Below are 20,741 nucleotides of genomic sequence, written 5' to 3' on the forward strand. Positions count from 1 at the left end.
ATCAGCTAATGATGAAGATGTTGAGCCAAATTAGACTCCACTGTAAGTCATTGCTAGTGTACATTACTGTATATACCTGTGATCTATTTTTCCCTAAATTTGTATGTAATACCAAGATACAGAGCCATTGATTTCTACATGTTCCTCTCTCACCATGTGAATCTTTTCATGAACCAAACTTGACTCTATAGATGGAAGTGAGCGTGTGATCAGGTTTCCTAAGTAGGACGTACAGCACGGTGTCACATCAGGTTGGCCAATCAAACACAGTCTTGTCTCTAAAGAGTGGAGAAAGTATTAGATTCTCTTCATTCAACACAAGAATTTGAACACGATGACATCTCCAAGGTTTGCCTCCTATGTGACATGGTTGTTGTTGTGGAAAATGGGTGAGTTGTATTTTTGTGTTTCTAACTTTTCATGGAAATGCTTATCTTTATATATATATATATATATATATATATAAACACACATTATATATATAATGTATAAGAAATAATTGTGTTTTTATTTTGTCTCTCATTTCACTTCAGCTCATGCGACTGATCTGAAATTGTCCTCATCTGTGCGTCAAGTGAGTGGTTTTGTATCAGTTAATGTTGGAGACAAAATTACTTTGCGATGCATCTATAAGAGTGATGATCCAGTATGGTTTTACTGGTGTAAGCAAACGCTGGGACAGAAACTAAAGCTGATCTCCACCGCCTATATGTATAATACAGAATCCACTTTTTATCATGAATTCAAGAACAATTCACGCTTCAAGCTGGATACTGGAAACAGTATAAATGACTTGACAATTTTTGATCTGCAAATTTCAGACTCAGCAACTTACTACTGTGCAACAAGCACTACATTTGTGTTGACCTTTGCTGAGGGCACTGTTGTCAGTGTAAAAGGTTCAGGTTTGAAAATCCCAACTTCTGTCTATCAGTCACCATCTGAGACCATCCAGCCAGGAGACTCTGTGACTCTGAACTGTACAGTTCACACTGGGACCTGTGATGGACAACACAGTGTTTACTGGTTCAAAGACTCTGAAGAATCTCATCCAGGACTCATTTACACTGATGGAGGCAGGACTGATCAGTGTGAAAGGAAACCAGACACACAAACACACACCTGTGTCTACAACCTGCCGATGAAGAGCCTGAATCCGTCTCATGCTGGGACCTACTACTGTGCTGTTGCCTCGTGTGGACACATACTGTTTGGAGACGGGACCAAGCTGGACTTTGAGGGTGAGTGACTTGTTCAGCCGAGGTTGTTGCGTCTCATTGGTGCTTAAAGCGACATGTTCTATTTCATCCTTACTGACCGCCAGAGGCAATGTTTAACACTGGAAATCTTCTGTCTCGCGCATGCGCAGGTCGAGTCTTTATATCAACAAAGTCACCTGTGACCTCGGATGACCCCCGTTGTCTATAAGTTCCGGTGTCATCCTGAGATCAGTCCTTTTTCATCTTCTTGCTACGCAGGCTAGCTACCATGGTAGTAGAAGCTTAAAGCGAAAATGAACTGTCTATGATCAAGACACATTAGAGTTTGTCGCGGTAGCCTTGTGACCACCGGTCGGAGTTGCGGATCTTCGCCCTCCAGAGGCTGCGACAAGCTGTCCCTCTTAAGAGGGAACGGCGTGTTTCTCCGTTCGCCCCGGACTCAGTCTGATACGGGCCACCTAAATCACGAAGACAACAATCGGTGACATCGATTAACATTGTTTCTATAACCATTGTTCGTTTTTTCCACGGGTGGCAGAGCGCTTCCGCTCTAGCTAATCCAACGGCGGCGTGCTAGTGGGAGCGTAGAGTTACGCTGTCGGGCCGCCCTTCACAGTTAACGAAGCGCCCTCGATCCGGCTAACTTGGTGCTAACTAGACTACGGTAATACTCGGATGGTGTCCATTGTTTTTGTAAACATTACGGCTATCAAAGTTAGCAGAGTGCTCTCGCTCAGGCTAACTGGTGGGACACCAATAGTTACAGCAACTGTCCAAGTGAAGAGAGTGTCCTCGCTTCCCTCTCACTATAAGGACTGTTTTTTCTTTGGCCTGTTTCCACAGTGGCGGAGTGCTCTCGCTCAGGCTAACTGGTGGGACACCAACATCTGCAACAACTGTCTGAGTGAAGAGAGTGTCCTCGCTTCCCTCTCACTATAAGGACTGTTTTTTCTTTTGCCTGTTTCCACAGTGGCAGAGTGCTCTCGCTCAAGCTAACTGGTGGGACACCAATATCTGCGACGATTGTCCTAGTGGAGATCGTCCTCACTCCCCTCTCACTGACTGTCCCCTGCCTGTTCCCGGCAGCAGAGCGCTCCCGCTCAAAACTGACTTCGCAGCCCACACCAACTAGTGGAACAAGGGTTCCTCCAGAATTGCGGCCATGTTTAACTCTCCCGGCCATGACCTCTGCCCCTCTTGCCTTGGCCTCGAGCATCTGAGGGAGGGCCTCTCGGAGAACTCGTGCATGAACTGTGGCATCATGCCTCGAGTAGTAAGGGCTTCTAGGCTTGCCGAAGTGGAACACCTGATGGATGAGGACGACCTCCCCCTGTCAGGACAGCTGAATCCAGCCCAACCTACCTATTCCAAACGCCGGGCCACAGAAGCTGCAGGGGCTCCCTCCAAGAGGGTTAAGCCCAGCAGGCTGTCTTCTAGAGTGGATCTGCTGACTGCTGAGCTTGCTCAAATGAAGTCGCTTCTCCTGACCCTCCACCCTAGTACAGGGGGGTCTGAAGCACCAGATCTATCCATGGCTGAGCTTGGTCCAGAAGAGGACGTTATCTCACTGGCAGCGTCAGCCAATCTCTTTACTGAGTACAGTGAAGGGCGGCCCTCCCATGCTTCGGGGCCTGGCTCCCGTTCTTCAGCTCAGAGTTCTTCAGAGGGGGCAGTCGACAGCACCATGGGGTCTGTCATTCGCATGGCACTGGCACGCCTGCAGTTAGATACACAGCAGCCAGAACCTCCGCCTGCGAGTGCCTTCTTCAGGGGCGTTCCCGCCCCCACCACCTTCTCTGTTACTCCCTCTGAAGAATATCTGAGGGAGCTGCATGCATGCTGGAGAGACACCGGGACTCTGTCCCGTCTTACATCGGATGGACAAACCCTGGCTGCCATGCAGGATGCGGCAAAATTTGGCCTCGCCCGTATGCCAGCCGTTGAGCCGACTATTGCGGCCCTCATAGTCTCCCCTGAGGAGACCCTGAGGCCCGATGCCAGGTGCCCTCGACCCCAATGTCGGGTCACGGATGACCTGCTATCCAGGGCTTATGACACAGCGGCAAGCATGGGCCGCATCGGCAACTCCCTCTCCCACCTCATGCTTGCCCTCTCAGCTTCTCTGCAGCAAGCTACTCTCGACGCTTCCGCCACCAGCCTCAGTGATGCTTCACTGCAGGCGTTTGCGCTCATGTCAAGGGAACTTGGACGTCTGATGTCCACCCTGGTCCAGACTTGCCGCCAGGTTTGGCTAGCGCAGTCTCCCCTGTCGGAGACATGTAGGAGAACCCTCCGTACTGTCCCAGTAGAACCTGGTGAGCTGTTCGGGGCATCTGCTATACAGGCGCTTCAGCGGAACGTTGAAGCTAGCCAGACCAGGCAGCAGTTCTCTGGCCTTCGCAGAGACATGCCCGCAAACCGCAGACCTAGGGGTCCCACTTCGGCCCCCCGAGGCCGTGCTCAGCCCCCAGCTCACACCAGTAGCCATCACAGGCCTCAGCGTCCCGCTGGGAGGCCAGCTCGCTACCCAGACAACCCTACTTATGTCCCCCCCAGACAACCTCCGAACTTGCGGACTAACAGTCGCCCCCCCAGAGCCTCCAGAGGCAGGGGGGCCAGGAGATGATGTCTCCGGGTCGGCCGTCGTTTTTTTCTCTCAGCAGCAGATCAGCTACTGGGCAGCTCATGCTTCAGACCCCTGGGTGGTGTCCACCCTAACCCAGGGGTACAAGCTTCAATTCCGACGCCGGCCCCCAGCCTCCAGCCGGCTCAAAATGACCAGCGTCACCGACCCGGCAAAATCCCTAGCCCTTTACCAGGAGTTAACCGCGCTCCTGGCCAAGGGTGCAGTCGAGAGGGTGGACCCCCTGTCACAACCCGGGGGGTTCTACTCAACTTACTTTCTTGTAAAAAAGAAAGGCGGCGGACTGCGCCCAGTCCTAGACCTGAGGGGACTCAACAAGTTCCTGAAGGTATTACCATTTCACATGCTGAGCACAGCAGACGTCCTTCGGGCTGTTTCCAGGGGAGAGTGGTTCACGTCTGTCGACCTGAAGGATGCCTATTTCCACGTTCCCATTGTACCTCACCACAGGCAGTTTCTGCGTTTCGCCTTTCAAGGCCGTCACTTCCAGTTCAGGGTGCTCCCATTCGGACTCTCCCTCTCCCCACGGGTGTTCACAAGGTGCGTTGCTGCTGCCCTTTCCCCCCAGCAATCACAGGGCATGAAAATATTGCCGTACTTGGACGATTGGCTGATCTGTGCACCATCCCGTCTTCAGGCAGCACAGGACACTGCTCGCCTCCTCTCTCACGTGGCCCGGTGGGGCCTCAAGGTGAACATGGAAAAGAGCTCCCTGACCCCTTCCCAGAGCATAACCTTCATTGGTGTGGCCCTGGATGCAGCCACTATGAGGGCCTGCCCGTCACCCCAGCGTGTGGACGACATCCTCCACAGTCTCTCCTCCTTCCGAGGGGGCAGGCGGTTGCCCTACATTCTCTTTCTCCGCCTGTTGGGCAAACTGACCGCTGCCTCAGCTGTCGTTCCCTTAGGCTTGCTGTCACTGCGCCCCCTGCAGAGATGGCTGAACAGCCTTCACTTGGACGCCAAGTGGCACAGGCACAGGGCAATAGTAGTGGGAAAACAGTGCCTACTCAGTCTATCCCCATGGAGGGAGAGAGCATATCTTGCAAACGGTGTCCCCATGGGCTCGGCCCCATTCCGCCGAGAGGTGGTCACAACAGATGCCTGCCTCTCAGGATGGGGTGCAGTGTGGCAGAACAGGACTGCTCGAGGGCAGTGGTCTGCTCAAGACCGCATGGAACATGTCAATGTTCTAGAGCTACGGGCTGTGCACCTAGCGCTCAAACATTTTCTGCCAAACTTGAGGGGAAAGCATGTGCTTGTCCGGTCGGACAACACCTCTGCTGTGTTCCACATAAACCATCAAGGGGGTACCAGATCCCTAGAGTTACTACGGGTATCCCGTGCCCTTCTGACTTGGGCAGCCCCTCGCCTTACCAGCCTTCGGGCAATATACCTGCCGGGAGAGCGGAACCAGGTTGCAGATTTCCTGTCCCGTCACAAGCCTCCAGCGGGGGAGTGGCGGCTTCATCCAGACGTGATACAGAACATCCGGGGTCTCTTCGGCAGAGCAGAGGTGGATCTCTTTACCTCGGAGACGTCGACCCACTGTCCCCACTGGTTCTCCCTGACGGAGAGGACCAGTCCTCTGGGTCAGGATGCCCTGGCTCACACGTGGCCAGACGGGCTTCTTTATGCCTTTCCACTGTTCCCTCTGATTTTGCCAACGCTTCTCAGAGTTCTTCACCAGGGCCACAGACTCTTGCTAGTGGCCCCCCTGTGGCCAGCCAGGACTTGGTTCTCCCTACTGCACAGACTCTGCTGCAGGACACCCTGGTGCCTCCCCGACAGGAGGGACCTCCTGTCGCAACTTGGAGGCCAGATTTGGCATCCCGATCCCAGCCGCCTCCAACTATGGGTCTGGCCGCTGGAGGGCCCGACCGGCTGCTGACTGGCTGCATAGAACCAGTCAGAAGAACTATCCTGAATGCCAGAGCACCATCTACCCGTCTGCAGTACAAAAACAGATGGAGGCTGTTTTCTGAATGGTGTGCAGTTTGGAACAAGGACCCAGTACAGTGCCCCGTGCCTGCTGTACTTGAGTTTCTGCAGTCCCTCCTAGATAAGGGCCGGCCTCCCTCTACCCTGAGGGTATACGTGGCGGCTATTTCGTGGCACCATGCTATGGTCAACAATGACACAGTGGGGAGCCACAGACTGGTGTCCCTCTTCCTAAGAGGGGCTCTGCGATTGCGTCCCCCGAACGCCCCAAGGGCCCCTGCATGGGACCTACCTTTGGTGTTGGACACCCTATGCTTGCCGCCTTTTCAACCCCTGGCACAGGCGGAGCTGAGATGGCTGGCGACCAAGAAGATATCCAGTGTTAAACACTGCCTCTGGCGGTCATCCAGGATTCATAGAACCGTAGTTACGTTCGTAACTTTTGTTTCTGCTGTCTGTCTCTCTGCAGGTGAGCTGGACTCTCTTGTCTGGGTGTGTCTCTTGAGTGGAGCTTTGACGTTCACCACCATCCTGAGTGTTTTACTGGCTCTCTCAGTGTGCATGATGAACAAGACAAACAGCTGCCAAAGCACAGGTAACTAGTGCTGTTTGTATCTGGCAGCTTGTGTTCACTGAATTTGGCTTTTGAATAAAAAAGCTTTTTCTGTTTTACAGAGTCTCACGCAAGATTCCCAGCTCCCTCCACAGCAAATGCAAAGGTGAATATAAATTAAATTAAATTAACTGCTAAAATACCATTCAGACACCTTTTTTAAATTGACATTGCATTGTTTCCTGGATATTGTTTAATCTACTAATGGTCAAATTATATATGGTTTGTTACCAGGGTTGCCAAAACGCAGAAATCCTGTACTATGCGGCTTTAAGTGTCCACCTGCACAACGGATCAAGAAGACAGAGGGATCAGACCTGGAGTGAATGTGTGTACTACAGCGTGAAGCAGTAGAACTGGACATATTACATTTGTACTTTTGAGCAAGACCTTTTTAAAGTGTAATGGAGATTTATATCCAAGTTGGAAATAAATAGGATTTTATATCTTCTTCGTAGCCAATATTAAATATTTCTGTCCTTCGCTAATGTGCATATTTAGGATACTCATTTGTTGTCTGTGTGGTCTGAAGCAGGTTATCGTTAAACCATGTATCTTGTTTATTTTTTTCTTGTCTTAATCAGCATATTTAGCTCAGATTCACCGACCCTGTAAAAGTCACTCAAATGCTTCTAGCTTCAAGATCATCTCATACTTTCTGTGTTCATCCTCGTTGTTTTCTATAACCAAATCATATGGTGGTTTTTGTATGTGAAATTCATGTCATCAATGATAAAAAATAAACATATTTGAATAGCTTGAAACAATGTGTGTGCGCATGTTTAATTAAGGGGCTTCTTCAAACATAGCAGAGAATGTGGTTGACCTCACCCAAACCAACAAGATGTGAAACTCAATTGTTCCGTCACAAGAAGGTGTTTCTTTTATTGACCTAAAAGCATGATGCTGTACTTTATGATCTTAAGTTAAGAATTGGGAGTAATACAGGCTCAGTGAAGTTGTCTTTTCTGTCCCACAAGAGGACATTCTCTTTGCAGCAAGGCGGCATAAAATCATTATCATGAAAACCCATTTGTCCACATCCAAACCCCAGCAGGTGAAAAGAGCCTGCTTTGGTTCCTGCGTGATCCTCGAGGGAAACACAGTCTGAAGGATCAGACTGTGTTACTGTCAGAGTCCTATGATCCCATAGTTCACCTTGACCATAGATCTGCTGTGGCCTCACAACAGCCCTGTTCTCATTCAACTGTCAAGCCAATTTTAAAATCACTTTTAAAATGGTGCAAAACTAGGCTGTGTAGTTTTGTCAACTTGACAAAAATTAAGAGAGGTGCTCATGAATTAGTTTTGATTTCTCAAGTTTGAATTGTCCTTCATGTCGGCTAGTGTTGGTCATGTTTCATGTTGTTTGGTGACAAAGACATATAAATATACATCCATAAAGATGCTGACAGAAGAAACAGCTGATCAGTCATGTGAGTTAATGTTCACAACGTCAGAATGGTTTTGGAAAAAAGGCGTTTCCACATGCTATTTGCCCATCAACTCTTTTTCGACAAAGGAAAAAAACACCTCAAGATGGCGTGAAAACGTTTTAGCACAATTAAGGAAGTTTTATTGAATTTTGCTTTTTTCATACAGGATTAGTCCTGATTGTGATTTTATTTAAATTATTCGTGCAGCCCTGATTAAAACATTTTTTGATTATGATTAATATAAAAAAATAATTCTCTTTAATGTAGCACACAGTACAGTGTTATGTCTCCCTACTGCTGCTTGAAAAGAAAGCTGAATATATCAGTATAGTATCAAGTATGGATGCTTGGATGGAACTGCTCAAAATACTGTTTAGTTACCTTTCTATTAAACACAGTGATTATAACTGCACTGTCACGTCACAGATGTGTTTATTTTTATACAAATAAGTTATTTTTCAGTGATTTAAAACTCAAAATATGTGAACCTGTTGCTCAAAACACTAATTTGACTCTAGAGGTGGCAGTGAACATGTGATCAAGTTTCCTATATAGGATGTAGTGTCACTTTTTGTTGGCCAATCAACAGTCTTGTGAGTGAAACGTGTAGAAGGGATCTAGATTCTCTTCATTCAACACAAGAATTTGAACACGATGACATCTCCAAAGTGTGTCTTCTTTCTGACATGTTTGTTTTGGGGGAAAATGGGTGAGTTGTGTTTTTTGTGATTGCAGTTTGAATCTTTTAAAGTGTGTGGCCACTCCTCATGGCATTGCTTCTGATGCGTTGATTCATGTTATCATGAAGTGTATTTGCTTCGTCTCTCCTATCACTACAGTTCAGACGACCGATCTGAGTTTCTCCTCATCTGTTCATCAAGAGAATAATTTTTTATCAGTTCAAAGTGGGGAAACCTTAACTTTGCAATGTTTTGATGAAGACGGTTTAGCAACAAGGCTTTACTGGTATAAACAGATTCTTGGACAGAAACCACGGCAAATCTCTACCTTCTACAAGTACGACAAAAATGGAACTTTTCATGCTGAATTCAAGAATCCAAGCTTCACATTGGACACTGCAGTTGGTAAAAATCACTTGAGGATAACAGATTTGCAAATTTCAGACTCAGCTACTTACTACTGCGCAAGTAGCTTTTCATTCAAGTTTGATTTCATGGAGGGCACTACTGTCAGTGTGAAGGGTTCAGGTTTGAACATCCCAGCTTTGGTCCATCAGTCACCATCTGAGACTATTCAGACAGGAGACTCTGTGACTCTGAACTGTACAGTTCACACTGGGACCTGTGATGGACAACACAGTGTTTACTGGTTCAAAGACTCTGAAGAATCTCATCCATTACTCATTTATACGTATGGAGGCAGGACTGATCAGTGTGAGAGGAAACCAGACACACAAACACACACCTGTGTCTACAACCTGCCGATGAAGAGCCTGAATCCGTCTCATGCTGGGACCGACTACTGTGCTGTTGCCTCGTGTGGACACATACTGTTTGGAGACGGGACCAAGCTGGACTTTGAGGGTGAGTGACTTGTTTAGCCGAGGTTGTTGCGTCTCATTGGTGCTTAAAAGTGACATGTTTCTGCTGTCTGTCTCTCTGCAGGTGAGCTGGACTCTCTTGTCTCGGTGTATCTCTTGAGTGGAGCTTTGACGTTCACCACCATCCTGAGTGTTTTACTGGCTCTCTCAGTGTGCATGATGAACAAGGGAAACAGCTGCCAAAGCACAGGTAACTAGTGCTGTTTGTATCTGGCAGCTTGTGTTCACTGAATTTGGCTTTTGACTGAAAAAGCTTTTTCTGTTTTACAACCAGAGTCTCACGCAAGATTCCCAGCTCCCTCCACAGCAAATGCAAAGGTGAATATAAATTAAATTAAATTAACTACTGAAATACCATTCAGACACCTTTCTTTAAATTGACAATGCATTGTTTCCTGGATATTCTTAAATCTTATTATGGTCAAATTATATATGGTTTGTTACCAGGGTTGCCAAAACGCAGAAATCCTGTACTATGCGGCTTTAAGTGTCCACCTGCACAACGGATCAAGAAGACAGAGGGATCAGACCTGGAGTGAATGTGTGTACTACAGCGTGAAGCAGTAGAACTGGACATATTACATTTGTACTTTTGAGCAAGACCTTTTTAAAGTGTAATGGAGATTTATATCCAAGTTGGAAATAAATAGGATTTTATATCTTCTTCGTAGCCAATATTATATATTTTTATCGTTGGCTAATGTGCATATTTAGGATACTCATTTGTTGTCTGTGTGGTCTGAAGCAGGTTATCTTTAAATCAGGTATCTTGTTTATTTTTTTCTTGTCTTAATCAGCATATTTAGCTCAGATTCACCGACCCTGTAAAAGTCACTCAAATGCTTCTAGCTTGAAGATCATCTCATACTTTTTGTGTTCATCCTCATTGTTGTTTTCTATAACCAAATCACATGTGGGTTTTTGTATGTGAAATTCATGTCATGTCATTTCATGTTGTTTGGTGACAAAGACAATATAAATATACATCCATAAAAAAGAAACAGCTGATCAGTCATGTGAGATAATGTTTGCGACGTCAGAATGTATTGACAAAGGAATAAAGTACCACAAGATGGCGTGAACATTTTTTTGCACAATTGAGGAAGTTTTGTTGAATTTTGCCTTTTTCATACAGGATTTTCGGCTAAAGTTTTTCTGGCGTTTAATCTGCGTTTCACGTGGTTATACTGAGGGATGCACAATATATCAGTGGCCAATACATTTTTGGCTGATAAAGAAGATAATTTAGTTGGTATTATTGTTTTAATAATGGTATTTCAGCTGATAACTATGATATGGAATGAAAGATGCCACAAAGCTGTTGGCCAGTTTACAGTAAAAGACCTGCTGCCTCTCTGAACGCTGGAGTCAAACAGCAGCTGAAAGACGACACATCATGAAAAACTCTCTTGTTCAGTGCTTGTTCAAATATATTTGGGTATCTGGAGTATGAAACAAGGCACAGATCAGTAGAGAAATATTAATTTTAATTTTATTTTATCATTATTTGTTTTTTACTTTTCATGATGACAGGGGAGGCTCTGCCTCACCTGTCTCCCCTGACCGCACGTCCCTGCAGCACCTACAGCATCATTTTTAAGCTGGATATGATTTTTTTGTTTGATATCCGGTCCAGTCATCAGCTGGTGGGCTATAAGTTTCAGCCAGTGTAGAAACATCAGTGTACTTGCTTGTCAGGAGTCTTGACTGCTGTATTAAGGTGTCTGCTGGGTCAAGTTATCTAAAGTAGTTGTAAAAGTAATAGAGGGTCAGTGAAATACAGAAGAAAGATCGGTATCCTCTAAACCGTCTGTCACCAGTCCAGTATGGAGTGAGTGCACTATATATTTTCTATTTCTTTAGTGTAAAGACGTTCAAATAAAAAATGAAATGTAAGAAGGGGGGCGGCAACCTTCAAACTAGCTAGCTCTCTGCATTCTCTTGTTCTGACTGCTGTGGTAAATAAGGTGTGAACAGCTGTGAACTGGTTTCCGCTGGTGGAAACTTCAGTCCTCGCTTGAGCACAGGAAGACTGGCCCAGTCAGAAACCAAGAACAAAGAGAAGTCATTTTATGAGGGCAGCTCTGTAAAATGAGGGTCATGACTTAAATGCAAATATAGGAAATGCAATCTCACTGAACAAACTGCAATAATGCAGTGGGGGGTATCATAATGTAGTGGTTTCAGACAGTGTTGTATGAGCCATAAACTACTCATCCATCAACCAGTCAGCATCTGTGCGTTCTCTTAATTGTGACCAGCAACCTGCCAACGACTTTGGGGCCCCTGCAGTGCAGAACCTGTCTAGGCAACAAAACCACTTGGTTTAGCTTTCGGAAAAGACCGTGGTTTGGTTCAAGAATAGATTTTTTTATGTACATGGCGTTGTTAACGTAACAAAAGTAAGGTAAAAGCGATCTCCTCTGGTGAGAGTCCTGTGCTTGTTTGACTCATGTATCTACCCCGACCTCCTCCTCACATGGACTTTGTCGCTCTTCACACTGCGTCACCTGACTTCATAGAAGCAGCCCTGCACCTCCTGGCTCAGGACTACGTAGAGTTTATACAAATTACAGAGTGTTTTCTCAGCCATACGTACAAACAGTGAAGGAGAAACTGTTGCTGTCTACTTCTAGTTGTATGTGACCATCAATACCTTCAGTTGCTGCTCAAAATGTTGTCTTACGACACCACAGATAACTCTCTCTGTGTTTGGAGCCATTCATGTCCTTAACTGTGGATCAAACAGCAGAACGCCAAAGCAACAACATTTGAAAGTGGTTAATGTTCTTGAATGTTTGTTATCTTGAAAATGATTCCTTCCAAGCCGTTTGCCTACATGCTTATGTGGCAAGTAGCAAATAATCAATGCTCCACAGTTACAACTGTGGTGAGTATTTTGCACACATGCTGTGGATGAGACCAGTGGTGGCTGGCCTATAGAGGGCCATGGGGCGTGGCCCCACCTTAAAATTATATTTTTTATGTGATTGATTGATAGATATATATATATATATATATATATATATATATATATATATATATATATATATATATATATATATATTATACTGAATTGCCTGTGAGGGTGACAAAAATAAGATGTCCTGACGTGTTTATCAAAGTGTTATTTACTGCTTTTTTTCGTGTTGGAATAAATGTGAAATATTTAACTACAAAGTAGTAATGCGTGTTTGATACTTTACTTTTTTTTTGCATTAAATCATACTGGGATGTTTACTGAAATTGATTGGATGGCCCGACCTAGAAAATGTTCCACCAGCCACCACTGGATGAGACTCTTCTTAAGTTAAGAACCAACAAAGCTGAAGTAGGGGCCGCTAAACATGTGTTCACTGTTTGCTAAAATAAGACATCCAATCTGATTGGCTGATCAAACACAGTCTTCTCTGTGAGGAGGGAAGAACATACAGAGATCCACTTCATTCATCACAGCATTTGAAGCACGATGACGCCTCCAAACTTGGCGTTGTATATCACATTTATGTTCTTGATGAATATGGGTAAGTTGTGTTTTGTTATTGCCTGTTTGCTTTAAACTGTGTCTGCTTGTGACATGTTTTCATGCATCTTTACATACTAGCATTTAATTACTTGTGTATATGCTTGCCTCCTCAGCTGCTATGGCAACTTTAAATCAATCCTTGTTATATTTTCAATCGGATGATGTGGGGGGAAAAGTGACTCTGCCGTGCGTCTGTGATGATGCAGCGGTGGTTTTTTACTGGTATAAGCAAACTCTGGGACAGAAACCAAAGCTGATGTCTACATTATATAGGTTTAACCATAATGGCACCTTCCAGAATGAATTTAAGAACAATCCACGTTTCTCACTGGATACTGAAAGCGGTGAAAGTCACATGAAGATTTCAAATCTGCAGATTTCAGACTCAGCCACTTATTACTGCATTGGGACTAATTTGATTGACTTTAAATTTTGCGACGGCGCTACTGTCAGTGTGAAGGGTTCAGGTTTGAACGTCCCAACTTTGGTCCACCAGTCTGCATCTGAGACCATCCAACCAGGAGGCTCTGTGACTCTGAACTGTACAGTTCAAACTGGGACCTGTGATGGACAACACAGTGTTTACTGGTTCAAAGACTCTGAAGAATCTCATCCAGGACTCATTTACACTGATGGAGGCAGGAATGATCAGTGTGAGAGGAAACCAGACACACAAACACACACCTGTGTCTACAACCTGCCGATGAAGAGCCTGAATCCGTCTCATGCTGGGACCTACTACTGTGCTGTGGCCTCGTGTGGACACATACTGTTTGGAGACGGGACCAAGCTGGACTTTGAAGGTTAGTAACACTAGCAAAGGTTGTCTCACCTAATAGATTGTGATCATAACTGTGGAAAGGATAGAAGTCTGCCTAAATACGATACTCACTTGCCAATAGTAAATACTGGTCACTGTAATAATTTCTTTTGTCAACCTGCCATAAAGTGATTCCTATTGATCCGCTGTGGGAGACAGTAGACAAAATCTACAGTCCTTGTATCATGCAAATATGTAGCCAAAGCTAAAATGGGGCTTCAGTCTGAGTTAGCCAGGTCAAGTGCATATCTTTGTTCCAACAGTTGCATGTAAGCATATTTAAGTATCTCTACGCCACAGGTCAGCATGGAAATAAACTCCATGGAAACACAAAAATGACTGATATCAAAAGATAAACAGTATTTTCTCCCCTAGTTTGTTAGAGCAGTCGTACTTTGGCAGATACTTTACTGGATGTGAACCGTTGTCCGTTGACCAACGTGTCTTTCAATTGTCCTGTGGTCTCTGAGTATTGTGTTTGGAGGCAACCCAGTCACCAGAACAAAACGATGGCATTGTACGTTTCTGCAAACCGCGGATACGTTGAATCTCGACATTTCTGAAGCAAAAATACGTTCATATCAACAATACTAAATACTTGTGTTTTGGAACAAAAAGTTTCATATCAACATTTATAGATACGTGTATTTCCTAACTAAAAAAAACGTAATTCGGGAGAAATTAAATTATGAATGTATTTTGTGATATGTGAGAGTAACTCTTATGCTGGAAGATACCAATTTGATTTGTCCAGACTGCTGAAGCCTTGTGTCAATTAAATTACTTGAATTGAAAAAGCTTTAGGAAGGAATATTCTACTATAACTAATCACCCTTTCAATGTACAGACATGTCAGTATTGATTTTTCAGATATACTTGAGCAACTCTAATCCTTTAAATCAACATTGATCCCAGGAACGTCTCCTGATGTCTGTCTCTGTTCAGGTGATGGGGACTCTCTGGTTTTGGTGTATTTCTTGAGTGGAGCTTGGGCATTAACCACCATCCTGGTTGTTTTACTGGCTTTCTCACTGTATAAGATGAACCACAGAAACAGCCAGCGTGCAGGTAACTGTTACTCTTTGAATAGTAGGTATTGAGTACATATCCCATTTGAATAACATGGCTTTCATTTTGTGTTTCACAACCAGAGAGTAATGTAACATTTTCAGAAAATTCTACTCCAAATACAGGAGTAAGTATCACTATTTTTAATCATTCAGCAATATCTTTATATTCTTCACACGTCGGCTGCTGCTATAACGTATGCGCAACATACAGTTAGCAAGTTGTCAATATTGACAACTTGACAATTATATGTTTTCTTGACAAATGTTTAATTCAAGAGCATTAATAGGATTTTTTAATATGATTTTTTTTCCCCGCACGTCTCTCTTGTGCTATATTGTTCATTATAGCGATTGATAATTTATGTTATATTTTGTTACCAGTTATGTGTAGACGCAGAGAACCTTCACTACGCTGCTTTAAGGGATCACAACTGCAACAGATCAAGAAGACAGAGAGACAACACCAAGACTGAATGTGTGTACTCTAGTGTAAGGCCGTAGGGCCGGACATGATTCTGTGTACCAAGACATCTGTTATTGTTCCTGAAACACGAACACTTATGATTTCACAAATTAAATAAATATAAAGGCTTGCCTTGGAAAAAAAAGATGTTCAAGACTGATTATACCGATTGTTAAAGAACTGCCCTCACAGGTCTGCAGTGCTGGTGGTGTTAGCTACTCTCAAAGTTTCCACAATTCTTACCAGCCCTTCATCTCTGACATCACATACTCAGTGAGGACAAAGCCACCACAGAACATTCTTTGCAGGTTGTTTATTGTGCATGCTGCCACAGAAGCTTTTGTGGTTACAGGCAGGATGTTTTTATCACTGCTTCTCAATTTTTCTCCCTGAGGTGGGTCTGCTGCGTGACAAGACAAGCACTGCTGCAAGAATAGTTTGCTACGTGCGTGACTGACATGATATAACTAGATGGAAAAAGAGCTTTGAATCTTAACTATAGATCCTATGCAGATCTAATTTAAGCAGGTCTTTGGCAGGAAAGGTGCTTTATCAAGTTAGAAGCAGAGATGCCACAATGTTAGTGTAAGTATATAATTTACAGGGGAATACGTGAAGATGAGTGAGATCGAGAGCAGTACTCTGGGTCTAAGGAAAAGATGCTATTGAGGTGCAATGTGGGAAATGTAGGAGCTTGATATACAATGTTGACTGACATCTCATCTCCACAGGAGGCGTTTACCCCAAATACTTAAAGTAAGAGTTGCGCGCCAGAAAGGTGATAATCATTTTCCTAAAAACCTGCAGAGCTACAAACATGCCCAATACTCAAAACTAATGCAAAGCAGTTAAAAGAAATGGTTACGGTTCATCAAACTCAAAAGTCTCTCACTTGCAACATGTCCATTAAATCAAAGATTAATCAAATACAGAGTCCGATGTGAAAACCAAATGACCCTTGATTAAATAAGTGAAAAAACGACTTTAGATAAACTTTCAAGCTTTCTGTTCAGGAGATGGTGTGTGAGAGTGTGGGGTGAGGGGAGACTTACTTTGACATGAGAAGGTCCAACAAGGACAAGGAAGTCCACAGCCACATCCGAGCAGGTCACAGAGATAGTTGAACACGTTTAATCCAAACCCACTCCGGGGATCAGCACACTTCCAGCAGCACATTGTTGCCCGGGGAACTCAGGGTAATCCAGCCGATTCTTGGAACAACTTCCACTCTGTTTACTTTTATATATGGCACTATCGGTCTTTCTTTGACGCAAAGATTTCCAGAAACTGGATTACATTTTTAGTGATCCTTTAGCCACTCGCTCTCCTCTTTCTGTGCTCCTCCATGCTTACTTTGTTACTTTTTCCCCCCTGCTCCCCCAGCTCACAGGTGTGTCCCATTTATCACTTTCCCCACCTTCCCTTCCTGTCAAGGTTTAAAAGGGCTATTCCGTACTTTTTCTTTTCACCCTGTCGACCCGTCCACACAGGCCACATTTCACTTTAGGTTCAAACACACCGGGGTGACTGTGGCTCAATGGGTGGAGAGGGTTGTCTGGCAACCGCAAGGTCAGTGGTTCAATCCTTGACTGCTACATGTCCTGTGCTGAAGTGTCCCTGAGCAAGACACTGAGACCCTTTAACTGCTCCCCAGGTGCTTCTCAGCAGCCCACTTCTCCCAATAAGCTGGTGATGGGTTAAATACAGCAGCAGAATTTTGTATATGACAACTGTAATACATTTATTTATTTCTAACTACGGCCCAAAGCGGGGTTTAGGCTTCAGCACTCTTAGTTTTTAACTAAATAAACTTAACTTGAACCTGCTACATTTGATGGACATTCTACATGTTTGGACTGCAGGCCAGTAACATGAGAAAGTCCAACAAAGGTCTTCAATTTGTTCACCTGAACAGCTCCTCGTGGTGCAGACCAATTACTGATGTAACTAGTTCTCAAGTTCACATTTGAGTGTTGAGTGTCTTTTATTTGTCTTACAAAAGCTACATTTTTAGATAATAATACTTAAATATGTGCAAATTAAAAATCAACAATACCTGAGAATCCTAGCCATACATATGCAGTTTTATGTGGAATACATCCTCATATATGGTTTTATTCAGTATACACAGAATAATATCCTTTTGCTATGAATCGTAGTAGTAGTAGTAGTAGTAGTAGTAGTAGTTTGTCAATGATAATGGTCTCAGCATGTAGTCCAGTCGGACAAATTAGTAACAGAAGCAACACAAATGAACAACATGATGAAGTAAAGCAGAAACATGACTATTTTTACCCAATCATGATGGGGTCAGTTCAATTCAAAAGTAGTGAGACAATTAAAGAAAAACTACAATTCTTTGTAGGATTGTTACGAGAACTACGACCATGCAAAACAAACCACTGCATCCCTCACAGATTTAGCATCAGTGGTAACACTGCTGCATGTAACCAAACTGCACTAAATTAATATAAAGTATTCAGACTATTGAGTGTTTAGTTATTCATCAACTGAAGACAACCTGCAAAACAACGGAACACATTTCTTATCATTTGTCGTACCTTAAATTTTGTTTGTGTGAAAGTCCCGGAAAAAGCAAGCAAGTGCACAACGAGTGTGTCATCATGTAAATTCACTCAGTGAGAATATTATTCTGTATACTTTATTCTTGTTTTATGTTCAATGACATTCCAGCTTCATCACAGAAAACAGGCCGCACCTTTCACAGTCAGTATCTTTTCACAGTGTTGTGGTCGTCAGATGAGACATTTCTATAAATTCTCTATAAAAGAGTCCAGTGCCTCTTAAAGACCCCGCGCTCTCCTTGTGTTTGTGTACCGGTGCTTTCAAGCAGGATGTCCTCATTTTGTTGTAAGTAACTTTGTGTAGCTCCACCACTAAGACTTTCAGTGGATCACAGGGATTTATGTTTGTGATCAAACTAGTTCAGTGATGTTCCACAACAGTGTGTTTCTCTGTGTTTAACCACACACACTGGTTGTGAGTAAGAAACACACAGGTTATGTTGCGCTGTGGTTAGAAAAACCTGAACAAAGTTTAAGGGTTAATAAGACAATAGATTCAAAGGATTTTCACTGCTGGGTCTGTGCAGCTAATTTGCAGTTCACTGTGTAACGCCTCATGCTGACTGTTTAAGTTCCATCATCTGTTAGCTCTGTTAGCCAAACACACCGTAGAATTCCAACCAGCTGCTAACAGCTAACTAGCTCTCCTCCTACCGACATAATAAGAAAAGTAACGTCATAAGAAAAGTAGGGAGGAGTCAGCAGTAGTCAATTTTCAAAAGTGTGAATCACCTCAACCACACAAGGTCGATGAGCATTCAGTCATAAATGAGCACGACAAATATTAGGCTGGTGGGTTGAGCAGTATAAAAAAATGAGCTGTGGACAGACAGACACAAAGATGCATAATCTCCATCTACAAACAGTAGCTTTGTCAAAGTTGTTTTATTTAGAAAATTGTAATACAGTCAAACAACAAAATGTGTGTAAAAAAGCTAGTGATAGCATACGGGGTGACCGTGGCTAAGTGGAGAGCAGGGCCGCCTTACAATCAGAGAGTTGGCGGTTCGATCCCCATCATGTCAATGTGTCCTTGAGCAAGACACTTAACCCCAAAATTGCTCCCGTAGCTGCGTCTACCGTGTGTAGATAGATATTGAATTGTAAGTCGCTTTGGATAAAAACATCTGCTAAATGCCCGTAATGTAATAGATTTTGAGCTAAACTCTGCATTTAAGACTTCACCAGCTCTTACCGATGTAAACCAGGAGACAAATAGTTACTAAGAACAAGAGAATCACAGTTCTAATGATGGAGAGCCAGACTAAGGTCGTCATCTGTACCATTTGGTCTTTTCCATCCACGTTGACGAGCAGCTCGCTTCCATTACCGAACAGCACCTCCCCGCAGGAGGCCACGGCACAGTAATAGGTTCCAGCATCTGAGGAGCTCAGGTTCACCTTCTGCAAATGGTAGACGCAGCTCTGCGAAGGATACCCCGGTGGTGTGGAAACGTGTTTACACTGATCCCCGCGTGTCTGAAGGACGCCTTGGCGAGATCCGTGTCGGAACCAGTAAACACTGTGTTCTCCATCACAGGTCCCAGAGTGTATGGTACAGTTGAAAGTCACAGTGCCTCCTGGCTGGATGGTCTCAGACACTGGCCACTGGACTATTCCTTTGAGGTTGGCTCCTACAATCCACAGAAAATGAGGCTTTATTTGTATTTCATTTTTGGAGACATAAAGTGTAAGTAGGGCCTTTCATTTTTCTTTTTTTTTCTTTTTAAAAAAAGGGGTTTAATATGAGAATTAGCCTCTTTTTTATCCAGTTTATTTTCCGTGAAAATATATGAAAACTTCTTAGGAACAGCATATTTTGGTTCGACAAGTGTTGATTGTAAAGACAAATATCAAGTGTTACATGATGATATGTTACATATGATTGTTTAACAACTATAAACAAATTAACAGTGACAATTTAGCAAACACATGAGGTGATTGAAAAAAACTTAAATCAGATGATTTGCTACCTCTGCCTTTTATCTAAAGTAAAAGTCAATGAAATAACAGCACGATACCTTTGACGCTTAGAAAGACTCCGTCTCCAAATTCCGCCATGTTGGAGTGTGTGCTTCCACAGAAGTATGTGGCTGAATCTGATAAGCGGACGTCAGAGATGTTTAAATGATTCGTCCCTTCTTTCCTTTGCACAGAGAAACGAGGGTTCTTCTCCAACCAGTGGAAGACTTTGGATGGTTCATCGTACTTGTAAAAATTAGACAGGAGCTCAGGTCCACTTCCTATGGTTTGTCGGTACCAGGAGAAGTGCATTGCCACCTGGGTATTGTAGAAACAATGTAAAACCACATTGTCCCCGATGCTGGCAGATATAACCCCAGAGTCCTGTTTCACTGCTGCCGACTGGATCCCTGCCGACAGGTGAACTAGGTCAAAAAAGAGACAATGTTATAGAAGCATAAACTCACATTTCATTTTTGGCCTTAAACACTCATACACTGAAAATATTTCATACGAAGAGACTCACAGACTCCACAGAAGATCATAAACAGGTGCATCTCAGAGGTCTCAAGAACGAAAAGGTTTGATCGACAGAGCAGAAACCAGCTTAGAATGGGGTTACGTTTGATTGGTTGCTAAGAGGGTCAAACTGTGTGACACAGCGTCAGTGGAAAATGAATGAACATATTAGGATTGCAAAACATGTAAAATGCAGTTCTAAGCTTCTCTTCAACGCAGGTTTGACAGTTTACAGAAAGTGAGATTAGAAATTATAACTTCTTCTGAAGCCACACTTGATGATATTGTCAATAATATAATAAAAAATGTTTTTTTCTCTTGTTATATTTCACTTTGAGCGACCCACCAAAAAAGCATAATTTGAGGATATCTCTTCTTATTA

General features: G+C 43.8%; 4 protein-coding genes across 5 annotated transcripts; 3 read left to right on the forward strand and 1 right to left on the reverse strand.

Moving 5' to 3' along the window:
- The first annotated feature begins 329 nt into the window (after positions 1–329).
- On the forward strand, positions 330–7,124 carry LOC137874942 (uncharacterized). The gene is made up of 6 exons (XM_068713921.1): positions 330–389; positions 534–574; positions 935–1,241; positions 6,275–6,400; positions 6,481–6,524; positions 6,653–7,124. The coding sequence occupies exons 1-6, from the start codon at positions 335–337 to the stop codon at positions 6,770–6,772; spliced, it is 693 nt and encodes a 230-aa protein (XP_068570022.1). The 5' UTR covers positions 330–334; the 3' UTR covers positions 6,773–7,124.
- A 1,380-nt stretch (positions 7,125–8,504) lies between these two features.
- LOC137874944 (uncharacterized) lies at positions 8,505–10,502 on the forward strand. Its single transcript, XM_068713922.1, has 5 exons — positions 8,505–8,563; positions 8,694–9,398; positions 9,480–9,605; positions 9,690–9,733; positions 9,863–10,502. The coding sequence occupies exons 1-5, from the start codon at positions 8,509–8,511 to the stop codon at positions 9,980–9,982; spliced, it is 1,050 nt and encodes a 349-aa protein (XP_068570023.1). The 5' UTR covers positions 8,505–8,508; the 3' UTR covers positions 9,983–10,502.
- A 2,350-nt stretch (positions 10,503–12,852) lies between these two features.
- On the forward strand, positions 12,853–15,432 carry LOC137874945 (uncharacterized). 2 transcript variants are annotated; one of them, XM_068713923.1, is made up of 5 exons: positions 12,853–12,939; positions 13,055–13,744; positions 14,707–14,829; positions 14,913–14,956; positions 15,213–15,432. In XM_068713923.1, exons 1-5 carry the CDS (start codon positions 12,885–12,887, stop codon positions 15,330–15,332), a joined length of 1,032 nt encoding a protein of 343 aa, XP_068570024.1. In that variant the 5' UTR covers positions 12,853–12,884; the 3' UTR covers positions 15,333–15,432. The 2 variants fall into 2 exon arrangements, with proteins under 2 accessions (XP_068570024.1, XP_068570025.1); XM_068713924.1 differs by lacking the exon at positions 14,913–14,956 and having other exon boundaries at positions 15,213–15,409.
- Positions 15,433–18,799: 3,367 nt separating this feature from the next.
- LOC137874946 (uncharacterized) lies at positions 18,800–20,201 on the reverse strand. The gene is made up of 2 exons (XM_068713925.1): positions 19,900–20,201; positions 18,800–19,512 (listed from the first exon to the last, which is right to left on the reverse strand). Exons 1-2 carry the CDS (start codon positions 20,150–20,152, stop codon positions 19,061–19,063), a joined length of 705 nt encoding a protein of 234 aa, XP_068570026.1. The 5' UTR covers positions 20,153–20,201; the 3' UTR covers positions 18,800–19,060.
- Positions 20,202–20,741: the final 540 nt, after the last annotated feature.

The sequence above is a fragment of the Cebidichthys violaceus genome, unplaced genomic scaffold (genome assembly GCF_023349555.1).
Source record: "Cebidichthys violaceus isolate CVI_PGR_0920_01 unplaced genomic scaffold, fCebVio1.0.p SCAF_19, whole genome shotgun sequence".
NCBI lineage: Eukaryota > Metazoa > Chordata > Actinopteri > Perciformes > Stichaeidae > Cebidichthys > Cebidichthys violaceus.